Here is a 23,231-nt window from a genome sequence, read left to right as displayed (position 1 = left end):
CATTACCACAGTGGGGACCGTCATTTCCTGGATGCCTAGCGTGTGCTGCTAAGGGCTGCACACACATCATTCCTGGGCTTTACAACACACCACGCACAGGAAACAGAGGCACAGAGAGCAAAAGGAACTTGCTCAAGTAAAAGGCAGAGCTGGATTTTGAACCCAGGTTCGTCTTGTGCCGGTCGTGCCCATTCTGCACACTCTGCCAGGCTGTGTCCCAGGACAAAGGCAAAGGCCTGTCAGGCCAGAGACAGAGGCACTGACCCCTCCACACTCCCACCTACTCCCCACTGTCCAGGGAGCCAAGGCACCCAGGCAGGGTCCCTCCCGTCTCGTGAGCCCTGCCTGCATCCCGGCGCCAGAGGCCTCGGAACTTACCTGTTTTCCTGGTAGACCGAAGCCTGGAAGCCCAGGCTCTCCTTTCTCTCCAGGAGGGCCAGGCAAGGCCACCATGTGGCCGGCTCCATCCTGAGGCTCGGACAGGGCTGGGCACAGCTCACAAGGCTCCCCCTGTTGAGAAAGGACACAGGTTAGAGGGCCCCAGGCCAGGTTTGGAGTCTGGGGCTGGGGAATGTAGCCGGCCTGACACAGCTCTGGGCAAAGGATATCTCAGGAAGATCGTGAGAGGTCAGGTAAGAGATGAAGGTGGGGGCCAAGTCATCAGGGGTCTTGACTGCCTTGCTAAGGGGTCAGATGTTACCCTCAGGCAGTGGGGAACCTCAAGGGTTTGAAGTGGAGCGAAAGGAGGGTGTATTCAGGAAGTTCACCCCAGCTGCAGAGTGGAGAATGTCCCCAGACTCACCTTCTCTCCTTTGATGCCTGCTGGTCCCACCGGCCCTGGGGGCCCCTACATGATAAAAAGCCATGTGTGATGCCTGGCATCAGCCTGGGCCATGCCAGAGCACAATCCAAGCCTATCATCTCCCCAGCGCAGGCAGCACCTCCCACCTTGTCCTTCTCCGGGAGCTGTCGCCATCTGAAGCACACTTACCACACTGCCGGCTGGCCCTGCCTCCCCGAAATCACCCTGAGAGCAGAGCAGAGAAAATAGGGTCAAGAGGGGAGGCAGAGAAGAGCTAGGTCAATCCCAAACCCCAAGCTAGAAAAGTAGCCCCTTGGGACCTCTAGGCTACTCCCTCATTTCCTAGCTAGGGAAACTGAGGCCCAGAGAGGGAAAGGGATTTCCCCAAGGTCCCCACAGGAGTCTACGGCCAGCCTCTTTCCGCCCCCAGCCTCCCTTCACAGACTCCCAGCCCCACCCTCAGGCCTGACCCAGCACACAGAGATCATTAATTTGTTTATCCAGCAGCTATTCCTGGCTGTCCATATGCGCTATGTGCTGGGCGAGGTGCTGGTATGTAACAGTGAACAGCACAGACAAGCCCTGCGGAGCTTACGCACTTGTGGGGCCAACGGGAACTTTTTAAATAACAGTCACTGTAAATTATGATGAGTGTTATGAAGGAAATAAACAAGGTGATGAGACAAAGGAAGCAGGGGAGGTCATTTCAGAGACAGGGTGCTCAGAGAAGTATCAATGACAATGATCAGAAAGATGACTCTAAGGCCAGCAGTGAAGGAACGGGGGAGGGCAGAGAGGAAAACGTTCTAGACAGTGGGAGCCACAAGCACAAATCTAAGAGGTGGGAAGAATCTTGGCAGGATCCAGAATGGAAGGAGGGCGGTACAACCACAGTACAGGAAACGGAGAGAGAAGAACCAGATGAAACTGACAAGGCAGCAGGGCTGGTCATCCAGGGTCTTGTCAGGCAGAGCAGGACTTTGGCACAAAGACAAGTCATGGAAGGATTTTAAGCAGGGAGATAATGGTACCCTGAGTTCTCCTTACAAAGTCACGTTAGCCACTGGACGACAAATGGACTGCTGAAGAGGTGCAGCGGCTGCAGGCAGGCCAGACAGGGGCTGCCAACACCGTCCAGGTGAGAGATGATGGGGACCAAGACTAAGGTGAGTTGTGGAGGTGGAAAGAAGCAGCGGGAGTTGAAAGATGCTGTTGGCAGAACTGTCAGATGGAGGAGCTGATGAGGGAAAGGGAGGGATCAAGGATGACACTGGGTTTGGGGTCTGAGGAGCTGGGTAGATGCCCTTCACGGAGACAGAGAAGCCTGGAAGAGGGAGCAGGTGTGAGGCAGCGTGGCAAAGCTCCATTTGAGAAATGACAGGTGTGGTTTACCTGGCAGAGCTGGGTCTGAACACTAATTTCAGTGTTTTTCACACCTGAACGTCCATGTACCCACAGAACCCCTCATCTGAGTCGCACTACATTATAAGTTCAATGCTGTCATTTGTCTCCAATGCAATCATCAATACAAATGTGAACAAGGGCACTGAAATCGAGTGACCCAGCCAAGTACTGATTACACACTCTGGAGCTAGACTTCCTGGGCTCAAATCCCAGTTCAGCACCCAAACACCTGTGTGACTTTGGGCAATTTACTTGGCCTTTTGGTGCCTCTGTTTCCTCATCCGTAAAAACGGGAATAATGGAGTACCTACCCCATAAGGCTTTGGGAGGATGAAACAAGTTAATATGTGTACTTGGAACAGTGCCTGGCACATGAGTGGTAAAGAGTGCTAAATATTATTATTTTATTATAAGGTTGTCTCGAATGTGCTTAATTGTTTTAGATTATCAATAAATTAAAAATATAAAACTAAAGGATTCTCTTGGAGAACATGAGGGCTCTCAGAAATAAATTCCTTGACTCCAGTCTGTAGAACACTGATGAATGTATTTCCTGTGGAGGTGCAGTTTGATCTCTTATCTATATTTGCTGCCCAGGGCCCCCCTTTCCCTGCCTCCCTGCCAAGAAGCCCCGGTGTGCCTGACACGTAACCCAGATCTCACCTTCTCTCCTTTTAGCCCTGTTGGCCCCGGAGCCCCAACTTTCCCCTGAAAAATAATCAAGTCACAGTCACAGCATCTCCCCATTCCCACCCTTCCAAAACCCCATGGGTCCCACTGTCTACCCAGAAAGAGAAAAGCAAGCTCGGGATTCCGAATCCCACAACCTGTGAGTGGCTGGACAGTTACTTCTGTTACACAGCTGGGCACTTGGAGGTTCTAAGAGGAAGTCCCAGGACAAGCAACCTGGGGCAGTGCAGGGTTGGAGGGAAGGACCAGGCCGCATGCCTGGGACATCTGCCTCAGGGCCTCCCTCCTGGTCTCTGCCTTGAGAGTCGGGCCTAAGGAGCCAGGGAGGCCACCAGTGTGGCAAGGATGGGCTGGACTGGACTGGGCTAGGAGGAAGCGGCCACTCACCGGAAGGCCTGGCAAACCGAAGCCAGGGGAGGCCACGTCTCCTTTGGCCCCTGTAGAGGGCTCAAGATGCTGGGCCCCTACAGCTAAGCTGCAGGACAGGCAGGACTCCCCCTGGGAAAGGAAGAGAAGGGATCAGAAAGGCTCCCAGTAGTCAGAGGGGGGCAGCCAGGGGACCGGGGCTCCCTCACCTTCTCTCCTTTGAGGCCTTGGATGCCAGGGTCTCCCTGCAGGGAGAAGAGGTTTATGGGCTGAGGCTAGGCATTTTGAGGTACCCCAAACTTCCTAGCCATATATGAGGACAGCAACGTCACACATCACAAAACCTTCCAATGCCCAGGGGTCCCAGGAGGTTCAAGGTCAGCATCCCAGTGCCAGGGCTTATCAATTCATGGAACATATGGAGGCAGTGAAGCCAGGCTACGCTGCCCCACAGGAAAGTTCGTATACATACCCGATCACCTTTTTGTCCAGCAGCTCCCAGGACCTCCTAAAAGAAAGGGTCTGTGAGGGAGAAGGGTGGGAAGTCCAGGCATGGACCCTAACCTAGCCCTGCCCACTCCTTTCCTCCACCCCCAACCAACACCCAGTCCCTGGAGGGCACAGCCTCGCTCACTATAAGGGTTGGCTCTACCCCAGCTTGCCCAAAAGGCATCTTAGCCTCTGTTCAAGAACCATGGGAGGTTGCCATGGAGACCTGGGGTGGCCTTCTAGCCCAGCCCTAAACTCTATGGTTCAGCAACCTGTTCCTACCCTCCCAAGGAGCTAAGAGCCTAGACCCTCTGCCCACAATCTCTCTACGGCTGTGAGAATTACACAGTCCCTCTGCCCAGTCGTCTCTATGATCAAGACCCCAGTTTTTTTGTGCAGTTGGTTAATGGCCACCCTGGGCACTCACCCTGGCTGGTGCAGGATCACCCGGTTCCCCCTTGGGGCCTGGCTTTCCAGGGAGGCCCATGAAGTTCTGGAACCCTTCAGGCAGCGTTGGGCACACTTCACAGGGGTCACCCTAGCAGAAGGGAGAGACCATGAGTAGACAAGGTGGGGCTGAGACCCCGCAAAGGCAAGGACCTCTAGACATTGGGTGGGCCAGCGCCCTATCCCCAACATCAAAGTGGACAGTAGGAACCCTGGAGGGGCTGTCTGTTCAATGGACTCATTCATTCAAATTGAGATTCCTGGACATCGCAAAATGACCTCACAACAAGCCGTAAGAAATGATTGTGTCTCATCTACAGATGTGGAAACTCCAGCAAAGAGAGAAGCTAATCGATCTGCTGCCTTCATAAATCACATGGGTGGCCGAGGCGGAATTTGAACCCAGCTGTGTCACTGCCAAGCCAGGCTCTTTATTTAGTAATCACATATGTACATCCTAGGGACAAAGAAGGGGTGGGGGTCTCCTGAGGAAGGTCCAGCCGCCTGTGCCCAGGGCCCCTGATGCTCAGTATCACCTTCAAAGAGGGGCTCCCACCCCCAACCCAAGCTGGGGCAACCAGGCCTGGGCCTCACCTTCTCTCCCTTCAGCCCTGGCACCCCAGGCTTCCCCTGTTGGAGAAGAAGCGATGGTATTAGTTCAAGGCAGACAGAGTGGTGTGCCAAGAGAGGGCCCAAGGACCCAGCCCCCCTCCCTCCGGAGGCCTTGAGAGAGCAGACCTGGGCATGGTGGGTGGCAACCCCCCACCCCCACGAGATTGGGGTCACTCACAGGTTTCCCACCAGGACCTTCCTTTCCTGGTGCCCCGGAGCTGCCCTGCGGTCAGAAGAAGGGTTAAGGGGGAGGCTCCTGGCTGGGCCCTCAGCCCACCACCCCCTCCCCATCCAGTCCCCTCTCTGGATGGCAGGACAATCTCTGCCAAAGCTCCAATCTTCTCTTGGTCTGTCTGGTCAACAAATAGCCCCTTCTTGCAGCCTATCCTTCTCCACGCCTAAGCTGAGTGCTTCTGGTTGCAAAGGAAGGGAGGACATGAGGCCTCTGCATACACCTTCCCCAGTGTAGTGGGTTGGGAGGAATCTGGGTGACCCCAGAGGAGCCACAGCAGACAGACAGACATTGCCAGAGCTTTCCACTCATCAAGGCACAAGGCCCTAAAATGGGCTTGGGCCCTCCAGTTAAAGCGACTGTGCTTGTTACTAGACAGGCTTGCCCGTCCCCATTCTTGGAACCCAGGCCAAGGTTCCCATGTCAGCTAGCACTGGGATGGGACACTCCCCCCAAGGGGCCTGGCTGGGCCAAGGCCAGCCTCCTCAGGCCTAGCCTCTTCCCCACACAGGCCCGCTACCCCAGCTTCCCCCGCCCCCATTCTCCTCTCTCCTCCCACCCAGCAGAGGTATCCCCACGTGCCCACACTCCTGCCTGTGCTTACCTTGTCTCCCTTAGGGCCTGCAGGGCCACCTGGGTCCCCCTGAGGGCAGAAACCAGGTCAAGTGGAGGCTTCCCAGGGGCCCGCAGTACAGTGAGATGGACTTGAGCCCCTTCCCCAAATCAGGACCCCTGGGACGGAGCCTCATCTCCCCAATCCCTGGTCAGGCGGGGGAAGGCTCTCTGTGGAAAGGATGGCAGGAGGGGCAAGGAGTACTCACCGGGGTCCCAGGAAGTCCTCTCCCAGGGGGCCCAGGGAGGCCGGGGGGTCCAGGTTCCCCTGCCAGCCCCTCAGGCCCAACAAAGCCAGGGTCTCCCTGGCAAAGATATGAGGTGGGCGTGAGACAGCAGCCCCGCCTCAGCCCTATCACCCACTCTCCACCCCACAGACACTCACAACTCACCTTCTGCCCTTTGGGCCCCATGACGCAGATCTCCCCTGGCCGGCCCTGTCGGGTAGGGGGAGAGGGTAAGAAGGGCCCAGGCCTGGCACCTCCCTGGGGCAGCAGCCCACGCTGGGAGGGGTACATACACACCTGTCCACCCTCACTGCCCCTCTCGAAAGCTAGACCCCACCCAGTGCCCCAAGGTCATCAAATGTCAACCTCAGGGTGACAGAGGTCAGGGCTCTTCGGCTGGGAGCCAGGAGGCCTGGGTTCAAGTCCTTTCTATGCCTCCTGGCAAGGAGCCCCTGCACAGCCCCTCCCCTCTCGGGTGTCTGTTCTCCTGAGCAAGGGTAGCGGGTTCACCATCCCATGCTGAGGGATGTGGGGTTCTCGTGGGGAAGGGTCCCAAGCACCGTACATCTCGGCCTGGCTTCCCCGGCAAGCCCTTGATGCCTTCGTCTCCCTTCTCGCCTTTCTGGCCCTGAAGAAGGAAGAGGCAAAGTGACTGGGGTTGAGGGAAGGGGCTGAAAGAACCAGGGCAGCTCCATCTTGGGGAGGGACATTGCCTTCTCAACCCCTGGTCTCTGCCTCCCCTGAGATGGAAGGGGTTCAGTCCCCATGCGAGGGTAGACAACAGGAAGAACTTCCCAACCAGCTAGGCCACTCACTTTCACTGGCATTTCTTTCCAGGTCTAACGGGGATTTGGATAAGGCAGAAGAACTGGGAGGGTACTGCCAGCTCTGTGTCCAACAACGCCATCCTCTAGGAAGACTCTGGACCCCTCCCTCCTCAGGTCTGTGGGACCCACAGACCTCCCTGGCACCCACTCCTTGAAATCCAGGCCCATTACCTTCTGGCCTGTGGAGCCTGGGTGTCCTGAGGGTCCCTAAGATGAGGAGGGGACACAAAAGAAAAGGTGAGGACAGGAGAGGGAGGCCAGGTCAGGACCCCCCTCCCTGCCCTATCCCTGGTCCCACACTCACCAAGGCTCCTGCCTCCCCCTTCTCTCCCTTCGGGCCTTCTGCACACTGAGCAGGGAGACAGGTGTTGAGAGGGGCCCAGGGTCACCCCATGGGCTGCCGAGGGCACAGCCCCTTCCCCAGAGGCTGACCCCCATATAGGCCCTGAAGCAGGCCTCGCCTCCAGGTCTTACCTGAAGTGGGGCATCCGGGGATATTCGGACACAGTCATTGCCCTGCAGGGAGGGACCGAGGGGTCAGAAGTGGGGCCCTGTTTTGAGGAGGATGGGCCCCTAGGAAACAGAGGTGTCCACACAGTAACCCCTAGAAAGACCCTGGCCCTCAGCCCCCAGGCTGCAGGTTTCCAGCTGAGATGATGGGGTGATGGCTCACATCCCAGCCCACCCCCAGGGTACAGCTGGGAAGGGTCCTGCAGTGGGCGTGGCTGGGGCACTTACCCGGGCTCCCTTCTCTCCCTTGGATCCTGATGGACCAGGCAGGCCCCGCTCACCTTTCCCTCCCTGTGGATGAGACCAAAACAAGGGCTGGGACCAGAGGGGCCACATGGGAGCCTCGAGGAAGCTCTCCTCACTCCGGTCTTCTCCACCCATGCACCACACATGGGTGTAAATGAGCACAGCGCTGCCCCAGCCGCCCCCCTGCCCCACTCCCCGACGCACGCACACAGCATATGGATTCCATACGCATTCCTCCACATGTCCCTCCCACCCTGAAAGGCTATATTTGGCAAATCTATAGTCTCACGCAGAGGGTGTCTCTTCCCCTACACCCCTACCCAAGCACGCTAGCTCACACACAGCACTCCCAGGGGCGCAGGGACACACGTGCATGGACACACACATGCGGAGAGACAGGAACCCACGACGGTGAGCGTCAGCTGCCTGAATTCAAATCCCACTTCCACCCCTTACTAGCGTGTGACCCAGGGCAACTCACACGCCCTCTCTGAGCCTCCGTTTCCCCATCAGTAAAATGGGATTCACATTAGCACCTACCTCAAGGGGTCATGGTGAGGAAGACATGTGATGTGCTCGGCACGGAGCCGGGCACGCAGTCAGCACTCACATGAAAGTGGCCCCAGGAATCACATTATATGCTCATGGGCACACACAAGCACACAATGTCACACTCGCACATGTGCTGTCTGCCCTGACACTCACAAGCTCGGCCGTCCTGTCAGGTTCACAGGCATATGGGCTCACCCCCCACCACAGTGGGCCACACACATGCAAACACGTGTCCAAGAGACGCAGGGAGGCACACCCACACACGCTCATTCTGACATACCCAGTCACACACATGGGCACAGCTGGGTCCCAGATTTCCCTGAAGTAAAATGAGAGTACCCACCCCACAGACGTTTGAGAGGGTTCAGGAAGGTGACACACGTGCACACGGGGCCCAGGTCCTGATGTGCAGTAGGGCCTCAGGAAAGACCGTTCTGGACATTCTTGTATACCCACAACCCGCTACTGTCTCCAACACCTACCTAATCACCCCACAAACACACAGACAGGCTAAGTAGCCCTGATATAAACACACAGCCATGGGCTCACATGCTATGGGGTGGGCTGAGGCCACCAAAGAGGGCAGGAGTGTCCTGTTCTCCATCTGGACTCACCTTGGGTCCAGAGGGACCAATTGTGACCTGAGGGGACAGAGGAGAGAGCATTATACCTCAGGGAGGGAGAGGAAACCAGGGCCCAGAGAGAGCAAGCAATTTAGCCAGGGTCACACAGCATGGTGGCAAGACCATCAGCCTGAATTCCAGGCCCTGCTCTGCCTCCTAGGCCAACCAGCAGGCTGACTTCATATCCTAAGGCTGTTAAACTTGCAGAGGGGTCTAACCTACCCTCTCGAACCTACCTGGCTTTGGCTATCCCCTACCCCCACCCCCTACCCCCACCTGCCTCTTGCAAGAATAACATGGCTGCTCAGTTGCCATGGTAACCCCATGCACATCTGGGAACTATCAGCCTTAAGAGCTTGGTTGGGGGTCTGGACGGCAAGACGGGCAAGCAGCACAAGGGGTACTTCCTGATGTCCCCCAAGGTCAGAGGCTTGGGGCTGAGGGGAGCCGGGCTGTGTCCTTTGCGGACCAATAGGGCACGTCAACTCAGAATGTCAGGCCATGGGAAAGCGGTGACTCGCTGCCCACAGAAGAGGCACAGTTGGATACCAGCTGGGCTCACACTGAGCCTCTCTCCCTTGTCCTTCTGGACCACCAGAGGGAGGCTGGGCCAGGCCAGCTAGAGAGGGATAGGATGGGAGGCCCTGAGCCAACATGTGTTTTGGGGGCCAGCACTGGGCTGAGTCACCCTGATCCAGCCCTTCCCCTTCTCTAGGCCTCCTAGATGACATGGGAAGCCTTCAAACAGAGCAGGCCTGAGTCCCTGTGGGGTGCACAAAGCTGGGATCAGCGACCAAGGTCCCGATCCCGCTGGCCCCCACCCTGTCCCCATTCCACCCTGGATCCCAATACACTGCCCAGATCACAGGGTGTGCAGCTTCCTTCCACGCAGCCCTGGCTTGGCCAAGATGGGGGTGGGAGTCAAGCCCAGCTCCAGGGAGGAGCAGGGAGGGAGTGTGAAACTGCACAAAGACCCCCTTGTCCTCAACCAGGAAGCTGCCAAGCTGACCTCTAGCAACACCCCTCCCAGCACCCGCCTACCCCGCCCTGCACACCCTCTATTCACTCACATTGCTCTCCTGGGCACCAGGGACACAAGGTGGGCACTGAAAGGGAAGAACGGGCCGGGAGGTCAGTTCTGAGAGCCCGGGACCAGCCCTCTCCACCCCATTCCCCCCCATACACACACTAAGCACACAGAACATCACATGTGTCCTGGGGGGAGTCTGAGGGAGCATGAAGATAGGAATTCTATCAAACAAGACTTGCCCCTCAAGTCCCACCAACCCAGAGCCAAACCATTTCTCAGCCAAGGAAACTGAAGCCCAGAAAGGAACAGCAGTGGGCTCTGGGTCACACAGCATGTCAGGGCAGAGTAAGGCCCAGAATCCAGGATCCCGTGGCCAAGGTCTGGGCTCTCCCCATAATGCCCATGGCCATTTGCTGCCAACTCAGTAAGAGTGTCCTGAGCTAAACCTTTTCTCCCAAGGAGAGGTGGGGGAAGACAGGGCCCCCACCCAGGAATGCTGGGAGCTGTGTGTCATCCTGCACCCCCATGCCTAGGCTCCAGCACCCCAAAGCCTTGGTCAAAGGGTTCACGCTGGCACCTCCACAACCAAGCTCTCTTTGCCTGTCTAGATGGGAGGCTTACCTCATGGGCTTCTGTCTCCCGATGGGCCTGCGAAGAGGGAGGGCATGGGGACGGGCAGGGAACAGAGGGTGTGGAGCCCTGCTTCCGCACCCCTACCCAAGAACCACCAGGAGCGGGTGCCCCAGATAGTGCCAGGCAGTGTGTCTGTCTCACCCCAACTCATCCTTCCTTCTCAGAGCTGGCGCCTACATACGCTATGCTCTGTCCAGGAGTGGGGCAGGCGGGAAGAGCAAGGCAGTCAAGTCTCTTACTCAAGGGGTTTACAGAGGGCGTGGAGGGCAGACTGAGCGCACTGTGGACTCCTCCACCCACCCACCACCTCTACCTGGGTTCCCCTTTCTGCCTTCTGGCTGATTCTTCCTGTCAGATGGGTATCCACCTGTGCAGACAGAATAAAGGGGAACTCTTGAGGAAGGGGCAGTTCTAGAGCCCACACTGGGAGAGGGCATCAGGCAGGGGTTTGGACCCCAGGTACCTGGGAGTCTAACATCTGGCACCTCCCAGGGCATCAAGAGCCTGCTCAGGCCCCTGGCACCCCTCCTGGCGCCCTCCTCTTCCCCCCACCCACGTGATGTCGGAGAAAACAAGACCATGAATCAATGGGATCCTGTGTTTCTGCAGCCAAGGCTGGGCGTGACGCCCGGGTGGGCAGGGAGACTGCCCAGAAAGGGGGTGGGGCCAAGGGAGGAACTGGGCCTTCCTGCCACCTTATGGAACCTGAGAGCCAGCAGGGCAGCTGGCCATGGTGCTGGGTGTAGAACCAGACTGGCATTGGCCAGGGCTGGGCCCAGGAGAGTGAGCAAGCCCCGAGGCAGGCAGTGTGGCCTGGCCTCTGACCCCAGGCATCCCTGCCCTGGAGAAACTGCCTGTGGGTGCATGCCTGGTCCTGCCCTCACCAGAAGGGTCTGGGGCGGTATTAATGAGGGTCTGGGTTGTGGCAGAACTGGATGGGCACAACCCCTCATGCCAAAAGGCAGATGGGCACAGGGTCACCCATGGGCTGCCTGCCTCCCTGAGTCCTCTAGGAATGGCACACAAATAGGTGGGGCTTCCAGTGCCCCTGCCCACCCCGGGCACAGCTGACCCTGGTGGCAGACTGAGAGGGGTAGTCTGACACCTGCGCCTGCCCGTGTCCGTGTCTACCTGTCTTGCCCACCCACCTTGCTGCTTTGAGGCTCCTCCAGGCAGAAGCAGCGGGTGTAGACCTTGCCCTCTGTCTGTGGATTGATCTCGATGAGCTCATTGTTCTGGGTGTCCCTGCGGGCCTTGGAGGTCTCCTGGGGACACTGCCCGGTGTGGGTGAAGGGCTGGGGTCAGTAGGGAAGGCAGACCCCCTCCTCACCCACTCATCTTAGGATCTCTAGGCATCCCCTCCCTGACCCCCCATGTCCAGCACACTGTGTCCCTGGGCAGTGTCCCAAACCCTCCCAGCTGTGCAGGGGCTGGGTCACTCACCCCGCCCGGTACGATCTCGCAGCAGCCCTCCTCCAGCACGAGCTCTGGGTCACAGTAGATGTGCGCCTGCTGAAGGTCAAACTGCGGGGGACACGCAAGTCAGTTTCACTTGCTTTTATCAAATAGCTCCAGGTCCTGGCCCCTAACGAGGCACAGAGACAGCTCCGCCCCAGGATTTGCCCTCAGAAGGTTCCAGTCTGGCCTGGGAGACCATCAGGAATATAGCTGTCACCAAAGGCAAAACAAAACTGCAAGTGCAGGAAAGAGGGAGAGGAGGGAGAAAGAGGAACGGGGAGGAGGAGGTTCCATTCAAGCTGGGCCTTGAAGGACCAGTAGATATTCAGCAGAGAGGGCTGCAAGGAAAAGCATTCCAGGTGGAGGTAACAGCATAGGCAAAGGCATGGAGGTGTGAAAGGACCAGGTGAAATGGATGACGGGGATGGAATCAACCAGAGCAGAGCTGCCTGGACAGATGGAAAGGAAGACCACGCTACAGACATTTATAGGAATCAGATCACGAAGGGCCCTGACCGCCAGGGTAATATGTTTAGGCTCCATCATGGAGGGCAGTGGGGAACCACGAGAGGACTCTGAACAAGGGAAGGACCCAGTCAGATACAGATTCCGGGGAGCTCACTCAGGCTTCCAGAAGGTGGGAGCTGAGTCCAGAGCCCGAACTCACACTCACCAATACAGGTTTGCCCTGCTCAGAATCCAAGCCCAGAAAGACATGGCCCACGGGCTGCACGGGTCGCCGGAGCCCCAGGGGCTGGGAGGAGGCTGAGGTGCAGTCTATATGCACAGAGGCCACGCGTTCCGCCACACTCAGCACCAGCTTGTGCCAACGCAGGTCGAAGAGCTGGGGCACTGGGAAGACGCAGGACACAAAGTCGCCATCTTGGCCCCGGGCCCGGAGCTCCAGGCTCCGCTCTCGGCTATTGACTTCCAGGGAAATCTGTGTGGAATTGGGAAAGGAATGGGACAGAGAATCAGAGCCCCAGAGTCAAAGCGGGGTAAAGTTAAGGGCCCTCAAGTTCATTTTACAGGAGGGGAAACTGAGGCCCAGAAAGGGAAGAAAGCTGACTGGGGTCACAAACCAGTACATCCTGAAAGAATGGGATAGGTGCTGGTGGAGATGGGGTGGCCCCGAGGCTGGGCATGGGATGGAGCTGGGAGGCCCCAGACATCACAGGCTGGGGTAGTAGTTGGGCTGGATGGGTACTGCTCCATCACCAAGAGCAAGAGGGGTGGGGGGGGGCTCACCTGTGGGTACCCATCTCCATCGGTCACTTGAAATAAATACCACGTGCTCTGGTGAGTGTGTTTCTTCAGCAACAGCGTCAGCACCAGGGCAAACTCATCGGGGAGGCCCCGAGGGAATACTCGTCTGTGAATAGAGCAGGGAGGGCTCCTGGGGCTCAGGTGGGAGCCCACCAGCTGCCCACCCTGGGCCCTCAGGACTGTTGAACCTACACGAGACATGCAGGCCCCCACTTCCAAACCAACACACACATACATATCCATTCATTCTACAGACATCCACTGAGTGCCTACTCGGTGCCGGTGTGGGCCTGACTGCTGGGGATAACAAGGTGAAAACAGAGATGGGGAGCCCTCCCGGTGTGGGGAGATAAGACCATAAACAAGCCCCAGAATGACTATTTCCCCATTTCATTACAATTGTGGTAACTGTGCTTCCAAGGACTCCAGGATGCCCTGGGGAGGATAACCGGGCCTGGGTTAGGAGCAGAGATACTGAAACAAGATGAAGAGGGGTCAGCACAACCAGAGTAGCAGGAAAGAAGGAGGAACATGTGGGAGGTGAGGCTGGAGAGGTAAGCCGGGGCAAGACCACCCAGGACTTGCAGGAGTTTGGATTTCACACGCTGGCACGTGCATGCCTGCACACATGCAACTCTTGCCAGGTTCCCATCCCAATCCTGGGGTCCTCAATGGTGCCCATAGGATGCAGACCTGTTGCCACCCACTGCCAGCCAGATGGGAGGGACAGAGGTAGGGTCTGCCAGGCACCTCCTCTCTGCCCACTCTGCAAGCCCCAGAAGTGGAGACCAGGTTGACTCCCGGCAGGGGGCTGGGTAAAATGACCCACAGGGGCCCCTGGGCTTAGGCTCCCCTTCCAGAGTTGCTGGACGGTGTGGCCGAGGTCAGGATTGATTTCCAGCAGTCAGCCTGGGACCATTACCGTGTGGGCTGGGTGAGGGCGGTCGCCCCCAGTCGCAGGACGAGGGGCCCCTTGGGGTTGCGGATCTTCTTGATGGCAGATGTCTTCAGGAGGTTGAGTCGGTGGATGAGGTTGAAGCCTTCGGGGGAGACACCAGATGAAGAGCTCAGCTGGGCGGCTGAGGAGTGACACAGGCCACTCCAGAAAAACGGTGGAGGGGGACAGCAGGATGAGACTGGCACTCACCAGTCACGTTGGTCGATAAGTCGCTTCTGTATTCCAACTTGAGCCCTTCTTGCTGTGAAGGCGGGCACTGCCCACCTGGAAGAGAATTGGCAGTGGGGCATTCGGTGGGCTCAGGCTGAGGCAGCCAAGCTCTTGGGGGCCCTGGGAAGGAGCAACTTTATAGTCCCCACTCTGGACTTTCAGTCAGGCCCTGCCTTGGAGCTGCTGTCACCTTTTGCCTTCTGACCCTGGCTACCCTGGCAGCCAGGAGGACGCCTAGTCCACAGATGGGAAGACTGAGGCCAGAGACTGAGGCCTGGCCCAAGGCTACTAAGTGAGTTCACAGCAGAGCAGGACCAGAACTCCTAGAACCTAAGACCCCCAAGGCCCCAAGTCAGGGGCGAGGCCAGCAAGAGAGGAAATGAAAGAAACTCTGGCAGCCCTAGAGCTCAGATGGGGCGAGGAGCTATGTATAGACATACACCCAAGGAGGGCAGAGGAGCACTTTAGGGGTAAGGAAAGTCAGGTTCACACACTGGTGTCATATACAAGTGTGTGTGCGTGTCTGCACATGCATGAGTTGTGGATGCTCGTGCCACCAGGGACACCACGTGCAGCTGGTGCAAATGTTCTCAACAACAGGTAGGGTTCCACTTCCTGTGTGCAGACACGCAGGCCAGACACAAGTCTGAGCCAACACATTGACTTTTCACCTGGATAACCACTTGTGAAACAGTGAGAAGAAACTGGGGGTCTGAGGAGACCACAAGCTCAAGGGAACTACCAGGGCCTTGGAACTCTAGACAGGATATATTAAGGGGGTAAAGGCTCCTGGAGAAGAGAATAGCTTAATTCAGGTCTCTAAAACCGTGAAGGGACAGATGGGCAGCCATGGACCTGCCTCCTCCCTAGGGCTGACTGAGCAGAAGTGTTGAGAGAGGTGCTACACCAGGAGAGAGAGATAGAGCCTAGGATCCCAAAGGCCTTCCCACCAACGCAGATGGGGTGGCTGGGACAAGACAGTGAATACGGCTCCTAGAAGGAGGGCAGTGAACTCCCTGGCTGCCTGACCGGAACAAGGAATCCTGGATCCCTCGGCCCGGTGAACCGACTGGAGTCTCCCTCCCCCAGGTCTGGGCAGAAAGACTATCACTGTCTTGAGCATCGGCAGCAGCAATGGGTGACTCACCCCTTGGCAACGGGCCCAGATTCCTTACAGATGTTGAAATTCTCTGCCCCATCCCCCAGGGGACCCGGTGAGGGAGAGGAGAGCCAGGCACACGTGCACACATGCAGAAACACATATGTACACACACCCTGCAGCCAGTCACATGACCCCGGGTGCATACCCCTCTCACATCTGCACCTTAGTTTTTCTGCCTCCTCCAGCTGGATTTGGGTCCTAGGAGTTCTATTTCTGCTCAGCCAGGCGGCTGAGCCACCAAGCCCAGAGGGCACCCAGCAGGGCAGGGCAAGCTGCCCAGTCAACTTCCTCTGGCTTTGGGCCCTGGAAAGCTGCACCCTCTGTCCCATCCAGCGTCTGGGCCTCGAGGCGGGCCCTTTATCTGAGCTCCAGGGCCAGCCACGGAGGAGGAGGAGCACGTGGGCTGGAGGATGGATTCTCCACCATGGAAAGGACTGGAGGGGCCTGGGCTCTTTCAGGATGTGGCTTCCTTCTGCAGGGAGAGTTCACCCTCTGCTCCTCCTCACCCCACCGGCCCTACCAGCACTTTGTGCACAGGCTGGGTTTCCGGATTGGGGAGGGGGGTAGTTCTCTCACACACAGAGACACAGGAATATGGACAGATGCACAGAGTGACTCAGACACAAACACAGAGAGGCCCAGAGACACACAAACAGGCAGACAGAAACACACACACTCTAGCTCACCTCACACAGGCTGCATGTGCAAACACCCCAGGCCACCCTAAGCCCGGCTCCCAGGCTCTCCTATAAATGGACACCTGGCCCAGGAGCACAGTCACATATGTGCACAGGACCCCGGCACGACAGGGAGCCAGACATAGGCCTATGGTACCCTGATCCTCCTGTGTCATCTCACCTGTATCTGTTCCACGGCTGCAGGTGGCCCAGAGACCAAGCAGCCACAGGCCAGGAGCCCAAGATGCCCACATCCTGGTCCAGAGAGATTAGCCACAGCTGCAGCACCTGAAAACCACAGAGACCAGGAAGGTGGATTCCTGCGCCCACACGGCACAAGCACACACGTGGGCAAGGAGCAGCCAGCCCTGGGGCCCAGGCGCTGGTACTGGGGAGGCAGGAGGTCTGGCCAGGCGTCAGTCCTTCTCAGAGGCCCAACCACAGGCCCTGAGCTAGGATTTGGGCCGGAGTGATATTCAAAATATTTAACCACCGGTATGGCACGGACACTGACCAGCCAGAGCAGAATGCTGGCTGGAGCACTGAAATAGGGTCCAGGCGGCATCCAGCTGTGCCAGGGAATAGTTGCTCCATTGAGGAGAGAGCTACAGTGCCCTAGAAGGCCAGGTCAACTGGGATAGTGAGGGGCCCGAGGGATAGGCTCAACAGGGGCTATTTACCAAGACACACAGAAGGATTTCAATATTTTATCAACCCGTGCACTGTATTGATATACATGGCCAGCTGCACCCAGCTCAGCCAGGTGGCCCTGCCAGGCACCCACAATGTCAGGGGCTGACGGCCGGGCTGAGTCTCCTGGCAGGCATCACAGCGTTGTTGTGTGTGGGCCAAGGAAGGTTCCCCCATGGGTACAGCGGGCGGGAAAGCAGGTCACCGAGGCTCAGGACCCTGTTGCCAACCTCCCCTGCTGATGGATGCTCGTCTTTTAGTTTTATTAAACCCTGATGGATGGGCCCAGATAAATCAATGCGGACTCAGAAGCGGCCAGCAGAGCCATACATCATCCGGCCTCCCTAGAGACAGGCAGCTCGCGCGCGCGCACACACAGAGTCATGCGTGTGTTGGGAGGACACACACAGACACACAGGCGCATATGCACACAGACGCATTCATGCCAGTGTGTGCATACAAACCTACCTGCACACAGGCATGCTCACAGAGACCCGTATTCACCGATATACCCAGACACACCAGCTTGCACATACACATGTGCACACAGCCAGCCTATGACTACCCCTCCAGTAGGCCTTCTTGTCGGGAAGTTCTTATGCAAGTCCAACCTCATTCCCTCCAGCTGTAATGGATTTCTATTTCCCCTCCCTCGGTCCTGGATAGGGAATGAGAGCAGGAAAGACCCCCGCCTCTCCATATATTTGGAGATAGGACCCCAATCCCCTTCTTCCTGGGGTAGAACTGTTCCCTCACCCTATTGGTCCCCCATTCTAGTGGGGCACACATCCTATCTCTCAGACATTATCCCGGCCTCGCCGTCCTGCCAGTCAGTGGAAGGGCTGCCAGCTGTGGGAGGCATGTGAATGCATGTGGAGGCGTGAACATCCATGAGCTCGTGTTCCCTTCCTGCTCCGGATCTCTGGCCTCCACTTCCCCGGCCCCAGCGAGGGGTGGTGGGGCCACAGGGACAGAAGGAGAGGAGCTGATCCCACCCCAATACAAAGGCACAGATTTGGGGGCGGGGAGAGTCAGAACTGAGCTGGAGTTTAGAGCTCATCCGGTTATAGACACAGAAACTGAGGTCCAGAGAGGGGATGCCACTTGCCCCAAGTCACACAGCAAGTCAGGGGCAGAAGGGGCCCTTCAGCCCAGAGCCCTGAGGCAGCCCACCTCACCCCCACTTACCGTGGCTGGGGAGCCCCCCACCTCCCTGAGTAATCCAGGCGGCCCAGGGCAACCAGACAGGAGAAGCAGGGCCTTGGTTCCTCAGGCCCTCCAGGGGCTTCTTGATTACTTCTGTCCGGCTGACTGTCCCCAGCTTCCCGGGTCCGAGCTCTTGGGGCTGAATGCCGCCGGCGCGCGCCTGCCGGGGACTGCCGGCCACTCCGGGTGGGGGAAGAGGGGGCGGTTCCAGGGGGCTGGGGACTTGCCAGGGCCGCTAATGGAACACAGCTGGACCCGCCCCGCCAGCAGGAGGAGGGAGGGCGGGCCGGGAGGGGGCTCCAGCGGCGGCGGCAGAGGCGGCAGAGGCGGCCGATGCACAGCCCCGCTCCTGGCCTGGCCTCGCTCCAGGGCCCGCCCCCTCCCGTTTCCCCCCAGGTGAGCGAGCGGGAGCCAGGCGGGACCCAGCGTGCCCGGAGCTGCCTGCAGGGGGCTCCAGCGGCAGGCGGGGGGTGGAGGGGGAGAGAGGAGGGGGGAGGGGAGGGGAGTCCGGCCCTTTAAGAGCCAAGCCTGGAGCACGAAGGGCCTCCCCTGTGCCACCCCCTTCCCCTTCCCTGGCTGGGCCTCCAGAAGGCTAGGGGGGCGGGCCGGGGAGACCCTCCTCCCCGGGTCCGTGGCACCCGTGACGTGGCTGCTGTCCAAGCCTCCTTGGTCCGCTTTTTCCAGTTTCTCAGCCTAACATTCCCAGTTAGTCTGTTCTTCTGTCTGAACTGGGGGGCAGGGCCCCCCACGGGGGCGCTAAGTTAACCCCTTCTGCCCTGGCCTCATTCCCAGAGAAACGAGTCCCCTTAGTCCTCCTCACTCCGTCAGGTTAGAAGGCTCAAATCCCAGTGTCTTTGTGGCCTCGAACTTACTGTTTAACTGTGACCATTTTCTCATCTGTAATATCGGATGGGACGTATAGACCTCACAGGGTTGTTGTGAGCAGAAAACGAGTTCAAGTCTGTGAAAGTGCTTACTACAAGTCTGGCACAAGGGAGGAGCTCAATAATAGTCACTGTTGTTACCTTTATTAGTGTGAACGCTGGTGGGAGGTCGTGTGAGGGGGTGAGGCTGGGATTCAGGCTTATATACCCGGGACGCAGAGGAGTCACTTTATATTCAGGATCCAAGGAAGCGATGCTGGATGAGAGACTGGACTTGGAGGAGAAAGGAGCAGATAAGGTGTCCAGCTCTGTCCAGAGGCAGGGAGGTGATCAAGGGGACCCTCCTACGGTGTCCCCCTTCAAGCAGCCAATTTCTGCACACCAAGGCTGAGGGCTCCAGAGAAGTGAGTTCAAGAGGTCACGAGTGGTAGGAATGGATGGGAGGGGCAGGGGAGCAACTAGAGCGCCCTGATTTGAGGGGGACTTCCTGTAGGAAAAACATGGTGGAGCCATCGCCCTATGGCCCCATCTAACCCCGAGGCGTGGGGCAGGGGAGCAGGCCTGAGATTTCCCGCCTTCAGAGCCAGAGGCGCTGAGTCAGTGGAAACCCCAACCATGGCCACGGAGGCGCCCCACTGTGGTCCCTGCGCGGAGCCGGTCCAGATGTGGCTACGACAGTGGCGGGACCTGGGAAGCGCTGAGCTCAGCAGGCGGGAAGTGGAAGGGTGGGGCTTTCTGGGCACTCTGGCCCAGGATGTGTGTAGGCACTGGCCCGGCCTGCCCATAGGCTGCTGCCCCAGTGGTGGGCACTTGGGAATGAATAGGCCAAATGAATAGGTCAGGCTTTGCTAAGAACTTCACGTAGGCTGACTTCTTTAATCCTCACAACAGGCCCAGGAGGGAGAATTCTATTCTTGTCCCCATCGTACAGACGGGGAAACCTGGAGCAGAGGAACAATACAATGTGCCCAAGAGCACGTGGTTAGTCGGTGGTAGAGCAGGGACCCACGCCCAGTTAGCCTGGGCTCACGGCACAAGGTCTTAACCACTGTGCCATCCTGGGTGACTCCTACCTTACCCCATTCGTACCCCAGACTCTCCCAAGCAGGAGGGGATGGCTGGACCCAGAGCAGCCAGAGCTGGAGGGACCTGAGAAGGGGGCGTCCAGATACCTTCCCACAACACCCACAAGAACCTTCTCACAAGAATAGCCAAGCCTGGGGTGCCCCCTGGGTCCGGATCCACTGTCATAGACACAGCCAAGAGACGTACCTATGCCCCTTCCTCCCTCTGACACATATGTGCACACATCCAGAAGCATACAGTCAGATATGCTCTCTCACGACACGTGTGTAGACTCCACATGTGTGTGCAGGCACTTATATTTACACAGACACATGGACACACATGATACTCCTCCATGTAAACAAACACGGAGACACGTGTGTGAGTACAGGTGAACCCACAGAAATACATCCCTGGACATATTCAAACACAGGTGCATAATTCTCAGAATGCATATACTTGGATATGCACACATGGACACACGCATGCACACACAGACATGTGCGTGCACAAACACACAGAAACACACACATGTGCCCACAGGAATACTTACTCATACATGCAAGCAGAGAAACCGACAGACCTACAGCACATACACGTGTACACACAGACACAGGTGGCCCCACAGACTCAGCTCCCACAGAAAACCCCACTCAGATAGGCAAACATTGACACACATACACGCATGCAGCAATGCTGACACATTTACATGCGTTCAGCCCTAGAAAGCTCTGCATGCCAGCAAGCAGGGAACCCCGTGGGGCTGGGCTCAGTGCCCTCACCCCAGATGGCATCGCCACGAGGTAATCAACGCTGCTAATCGCCACCAGCTGCCCTGGAGCCTGCCTGCCGCTGCTGGATGGGGCTACCAAGGCCTACTGGGCCCCGGGTAGTATGCCCAGATGTCGGTAATTCCCGAGGCCACACCCATCCCACCGTCCCAGCTGGCCATTGGGGAATCCCCATCTGGCAGGAGCAGCCCCTGGGGCTGGGGGAAAGTGAAGAGCCAAGACAGGGCTTGATCCCAGGACAGACCCAGGAGTCCCCATGCAACCAAGCAGAGGTGTCTGAAACTCTCATGCACATGTGCCCACCTGGGCATGTGTGCACACAGGCATATCACACATGGCCGAAAGAGACCTCTTGACTATTCCCCACAGGTCTGCTTCTCCCTGTCTTGCTCATCCTAGTAAACTCCACCATAATTTGTTCAGATGCTCAAGCCAAAAACCTGGGAGTCATCCTTGGCTGCTTCCTTTCCCCCACTATCCTGTCGATTCTACCCTCAAAACACAGCCGGCATCCACCCACTTCTCCCAACCCTCGCCTAAGCCACAACTCTTCTGCCCGGCCTATTGCAGGAGCCTCCCAACCTGCTATGTCCCACCCAGCAGGCAGCAAGACCTTTCCAAACCTGTATCGTTGATTCCACTCTCCTGTTTCAATCTTCCAGTTTTCATTTCACTTAGAAGAAAACCCAAAAGCTTTCCCTTGGCCTTACCAAGTCCATCACGATCTGGCCTCTGCCTTCTTGTCCAGCCACATCACCCGGAAGCTGCGGCCCCACTGGCTTGCTTTCTCAGTCCTGAATTCGCCAAGTTGGTTTTCCCCTCGGGGCTTTTGCACCAAGTCTTCTCTCTGGAAGGGTTGGCCCCTGATCTCTGCTAGGCTGACCCTTTGACATCAAGGTCTCGCCTCATAAGTCACCTCCTCAGAGTGGCCTTCTCTGACCACCAGATGACAGGTGGCCCGAGTCACTCCCTAGCACATGACTGTTTGAAATCTCTGCATAGCTCTGGTATATGTTTGTTTGTGTATTGTCTTTCTCTATGAAGAAGCAAGTGGCTCCACAAGGGGCCTGTCCACTGGTATTCACTGCCTTACAGCTGAGCCCGGCAACCCACAGGCGCCCCTGGTAAATTAGGGAATAAGTGCAAACAGCACTGTCTGAGCGCCAGACACACGTGCACCCACAGGAGGTATGACATGCAAGCACATGAATGTACATGTGCGCAGGGACACACACAGATGCAGCTTCTGGATCAGAGAGGAGAGACTGAGACCAAAGGACCAAAGTCTCTCTCTGCCTCTTTCTGGGTGTCTCTGGCCTGTCTCCTTAGGATTCCAGCTGTCTCCCCAACTGTCTCTGTGTCTGTGTCAAGTCTCTGGTTCTCAGGCTCTCTTTCCTCCCTCTCTGGGACTCTGGCCCCTCTCCAGCTCTCTCTCCCCTTTCTCTCTCTAACGCTCCTGTTACCCTCTGCATCTCTGTCTCTCTGGTCTCTGTCTTTTTCTCACACTTTTTGTGCCTTTATGTCCCTGTCTCTCCTTATCTCGGAGCCTCCCTGTTCTCTGCTTCTTTTCACCCTGTCTCTGTCTTCTTTGTCTCTGCTTCTGGCTCTGTATCTCTGACTCTGACTGGGTCTCTCGTCCTCCATGCCTCCCTCTCCTTGCCCTAAATCAGCCCTGCTGCCATGTCTCCATGGCTGTCTGTGTCCCTGTGGCAGGGAGACCCATCTTTCACCTCTGGTGGCAGTTTTATTGTCCCAACAGGTAGGCTGGTGCTCCACTCTGCCAATGCCCACCTCCCCTGCAGGGCCATGGCGAGCTCCACACCAACACCCCTGGCCCTGGCAACATTTTTAGATGCCCAACCAGGGCATCTTACCTCAGTAGCTCATGGCACCAGGCCCACTTCGCTTGACCACCTGGAGCTTCTGGAGAGTAAGCCCGGACTCTGATGGGCACTGCTGTGGAGATAGCAATGGCCGGGCAAGTGGACACTGGGGGCCTCAGCTTGGTTGTTCCCTGGGCTCTGCCCACCTGTTCTGAGGGAGCCGTGGAGATATGACAGGCACAAGAGCTCTGGATTCCAGTCCTATCTCTACCTGCTGTGCGACCCTGGGCCCCAGCCTCCCCCTGGACCATGAGGTAACAGTAGGATCCCACTTTAACCCACCCTAATAGCACCTTGCCTGCTTACTTTACCTCAGGAATTCTCAACCGGGGCAATTTTGCTCCCCAGGGGACATCTGGCAATGTCTGGAGACATTTTGGTTGTCACACCTTGGGGGGGGTGGGGGTTGGTGCGTGGCTACTGGGATCTAGTGAGTAGAGGCCAGGGATGCTGCTAAACATCCTATGATGCACAGGACAGTCCCTCACAATACAGAATTAGCCAGCCCAAAATGTCAACAGTGTCCAGCTGGAGAACCCCTGCTCTTCCCCAAGGGGAAGATTCTGCTTTGAGACTGTCTTCACCTTCCTTCCCACGAGGGGGTAGGGAAGCCAACTGGGAACAGACTCCTAGAAGGGGCAGATCTGAGCAGAAGCTTGGGAGGGGAGGGGGTTAGTCA

At 57.5% G+C, this 23,231-nt stretch overlaps 1 protein-coding gene across 4 annotated transcripts in view; it reads right to left on the bottom strand.

The window, feature by feature from the left end:
* Window positions 1-18,374, bottom strand: part of COL16A1 (collagen type XVI alpha 1 chain) — a 50,843-nt gene extending 32,469 nt beyond the window's left edge. For 2 of the 4 annotated variants that reach the window (XM_023634577.2, XM_023634588.2), the window contains exons 1-30: window positions 17,912-18,296; window positions 16,215-16,321; window positions 14,174-14,248; window positions 13,949-14,066; window positions 13,009-13,132; window positions 12,434-12,700; window positions 11,746-11,826; window positions 11,451-11,576; window positions 10,616-10,669; window positions 10,291-10,317; window positions 9,710-9,745; window positions 8,631-8,657; window positions 7,447-7,509; window positions 7,183-7,224; window positions 7,013-7,057; window positions 6,880-6,915; window positions 6,447-6,509; window positions 6,047-6,091; window positions 5,864-5,959; window positions 5,647-5,685; window positions 4,989-5,033; window positions 4,793-4,828; window positions 4,179-4,289; window positions 3,735-3,770; window positions 3,472-3,507; window positions 3,284-3,394; window positions 2,870-2,914; window positions 992-1,027; window positions 803-847; window positions 379-510 (exon numbers count right to left, since the gene is read on the bottom strand). In XM_023634577.2, the coding sequence (XP_023490345.2) occupies window positions 379-510; window positions 803-847; window positions 992-1,027; window positions 2,870-2,914; window positions 3,284-3,394; window positions 3,472-3,507; window positions 3,735-3,770; window positions 4,179-4,289; window positions 4,793-4,828; window positions 4,989-5,033; window positions 5,647-5,685; window positions 5,864-5,959; window positions 6,047-6,091; window positions 6,447-6,509; window positions 6,880-6,915; window positions 7,013-7,057; window positions 7,183-7,224; window positions 7,447-7,509; window positions 8,631-8,657; window positions 9,710-9,745; window positions 10,291-10,317; window positions 10,616-10,669; window positions 11,451-11,576; window positions 11,746-11,826; window positions 12,434-12,700; window positions 13,009-13,132; window positions 13,949-14,066; window positions 14,174-14,248; window positions 16,215-16,287 (2,070 nt within the window). In that variant the 5' untranslated portion in view covers window positions 16,288-16,321; window positions 17,912-18,296. Of the gene's footprint in view, window positions 1-378; window positions 511-802; window positions 848-991; window positions 1,028-2,869; window positions 2,915-3,283; window positions 3,395-3,471; window positions 3,508-3,734; window positions 3,771-4,178; window positions 4,290-4,792; window positions 4,829-4,988; window positions 5,034-5,646; window positions 5,686-5,863; window positions 5,960-6,046; window positions 6,092-6,446; window positions 6,510-6,879; window positions 6,916-7,012; window positions 7,058-7,182; window positions 7,225-7,446; window positions 7,510-8,630; window positions 8,658-9,709; window positions 9,746-10,290; window positions 10,318-10,615; window positions 10,670-11,450; window positions 11,577-11,745; window positions 11,827-12,433; window positions 12,701-13,008; window positions 13,133-13,948; window positions 14,067-14,173; window positions 14,249-16,214; window positions 16,322-17,911 lie in introns of all 4 variants that reach the window. The other 2 variants (XM_023634572.2, XM_023634583.2) reach the window with 2 other exon arrangements.
* Window positions 18,375-23,231: the final 4,857 nt, after the last annotated feature.

This window comes from Equus caballus, chromosome 2, assembly GCF_041296265.1.
Source record: "Equus caballus isolate H_3958 breed thoroughbred chromosome 2, TB-T2T, whole genome shotgun sequence".
Taxonomy (NCBI): Eukaryota; Metazoa; Chordata; class Mammalia; order Perissodactyla; family Equidae; genus Equus; species Equus caballus.
The sequence above is the reverse complement of the archived record's forward strand: the minus strand, read 5'-3'. Positions and strand labels throughout refer to the sequence as shown.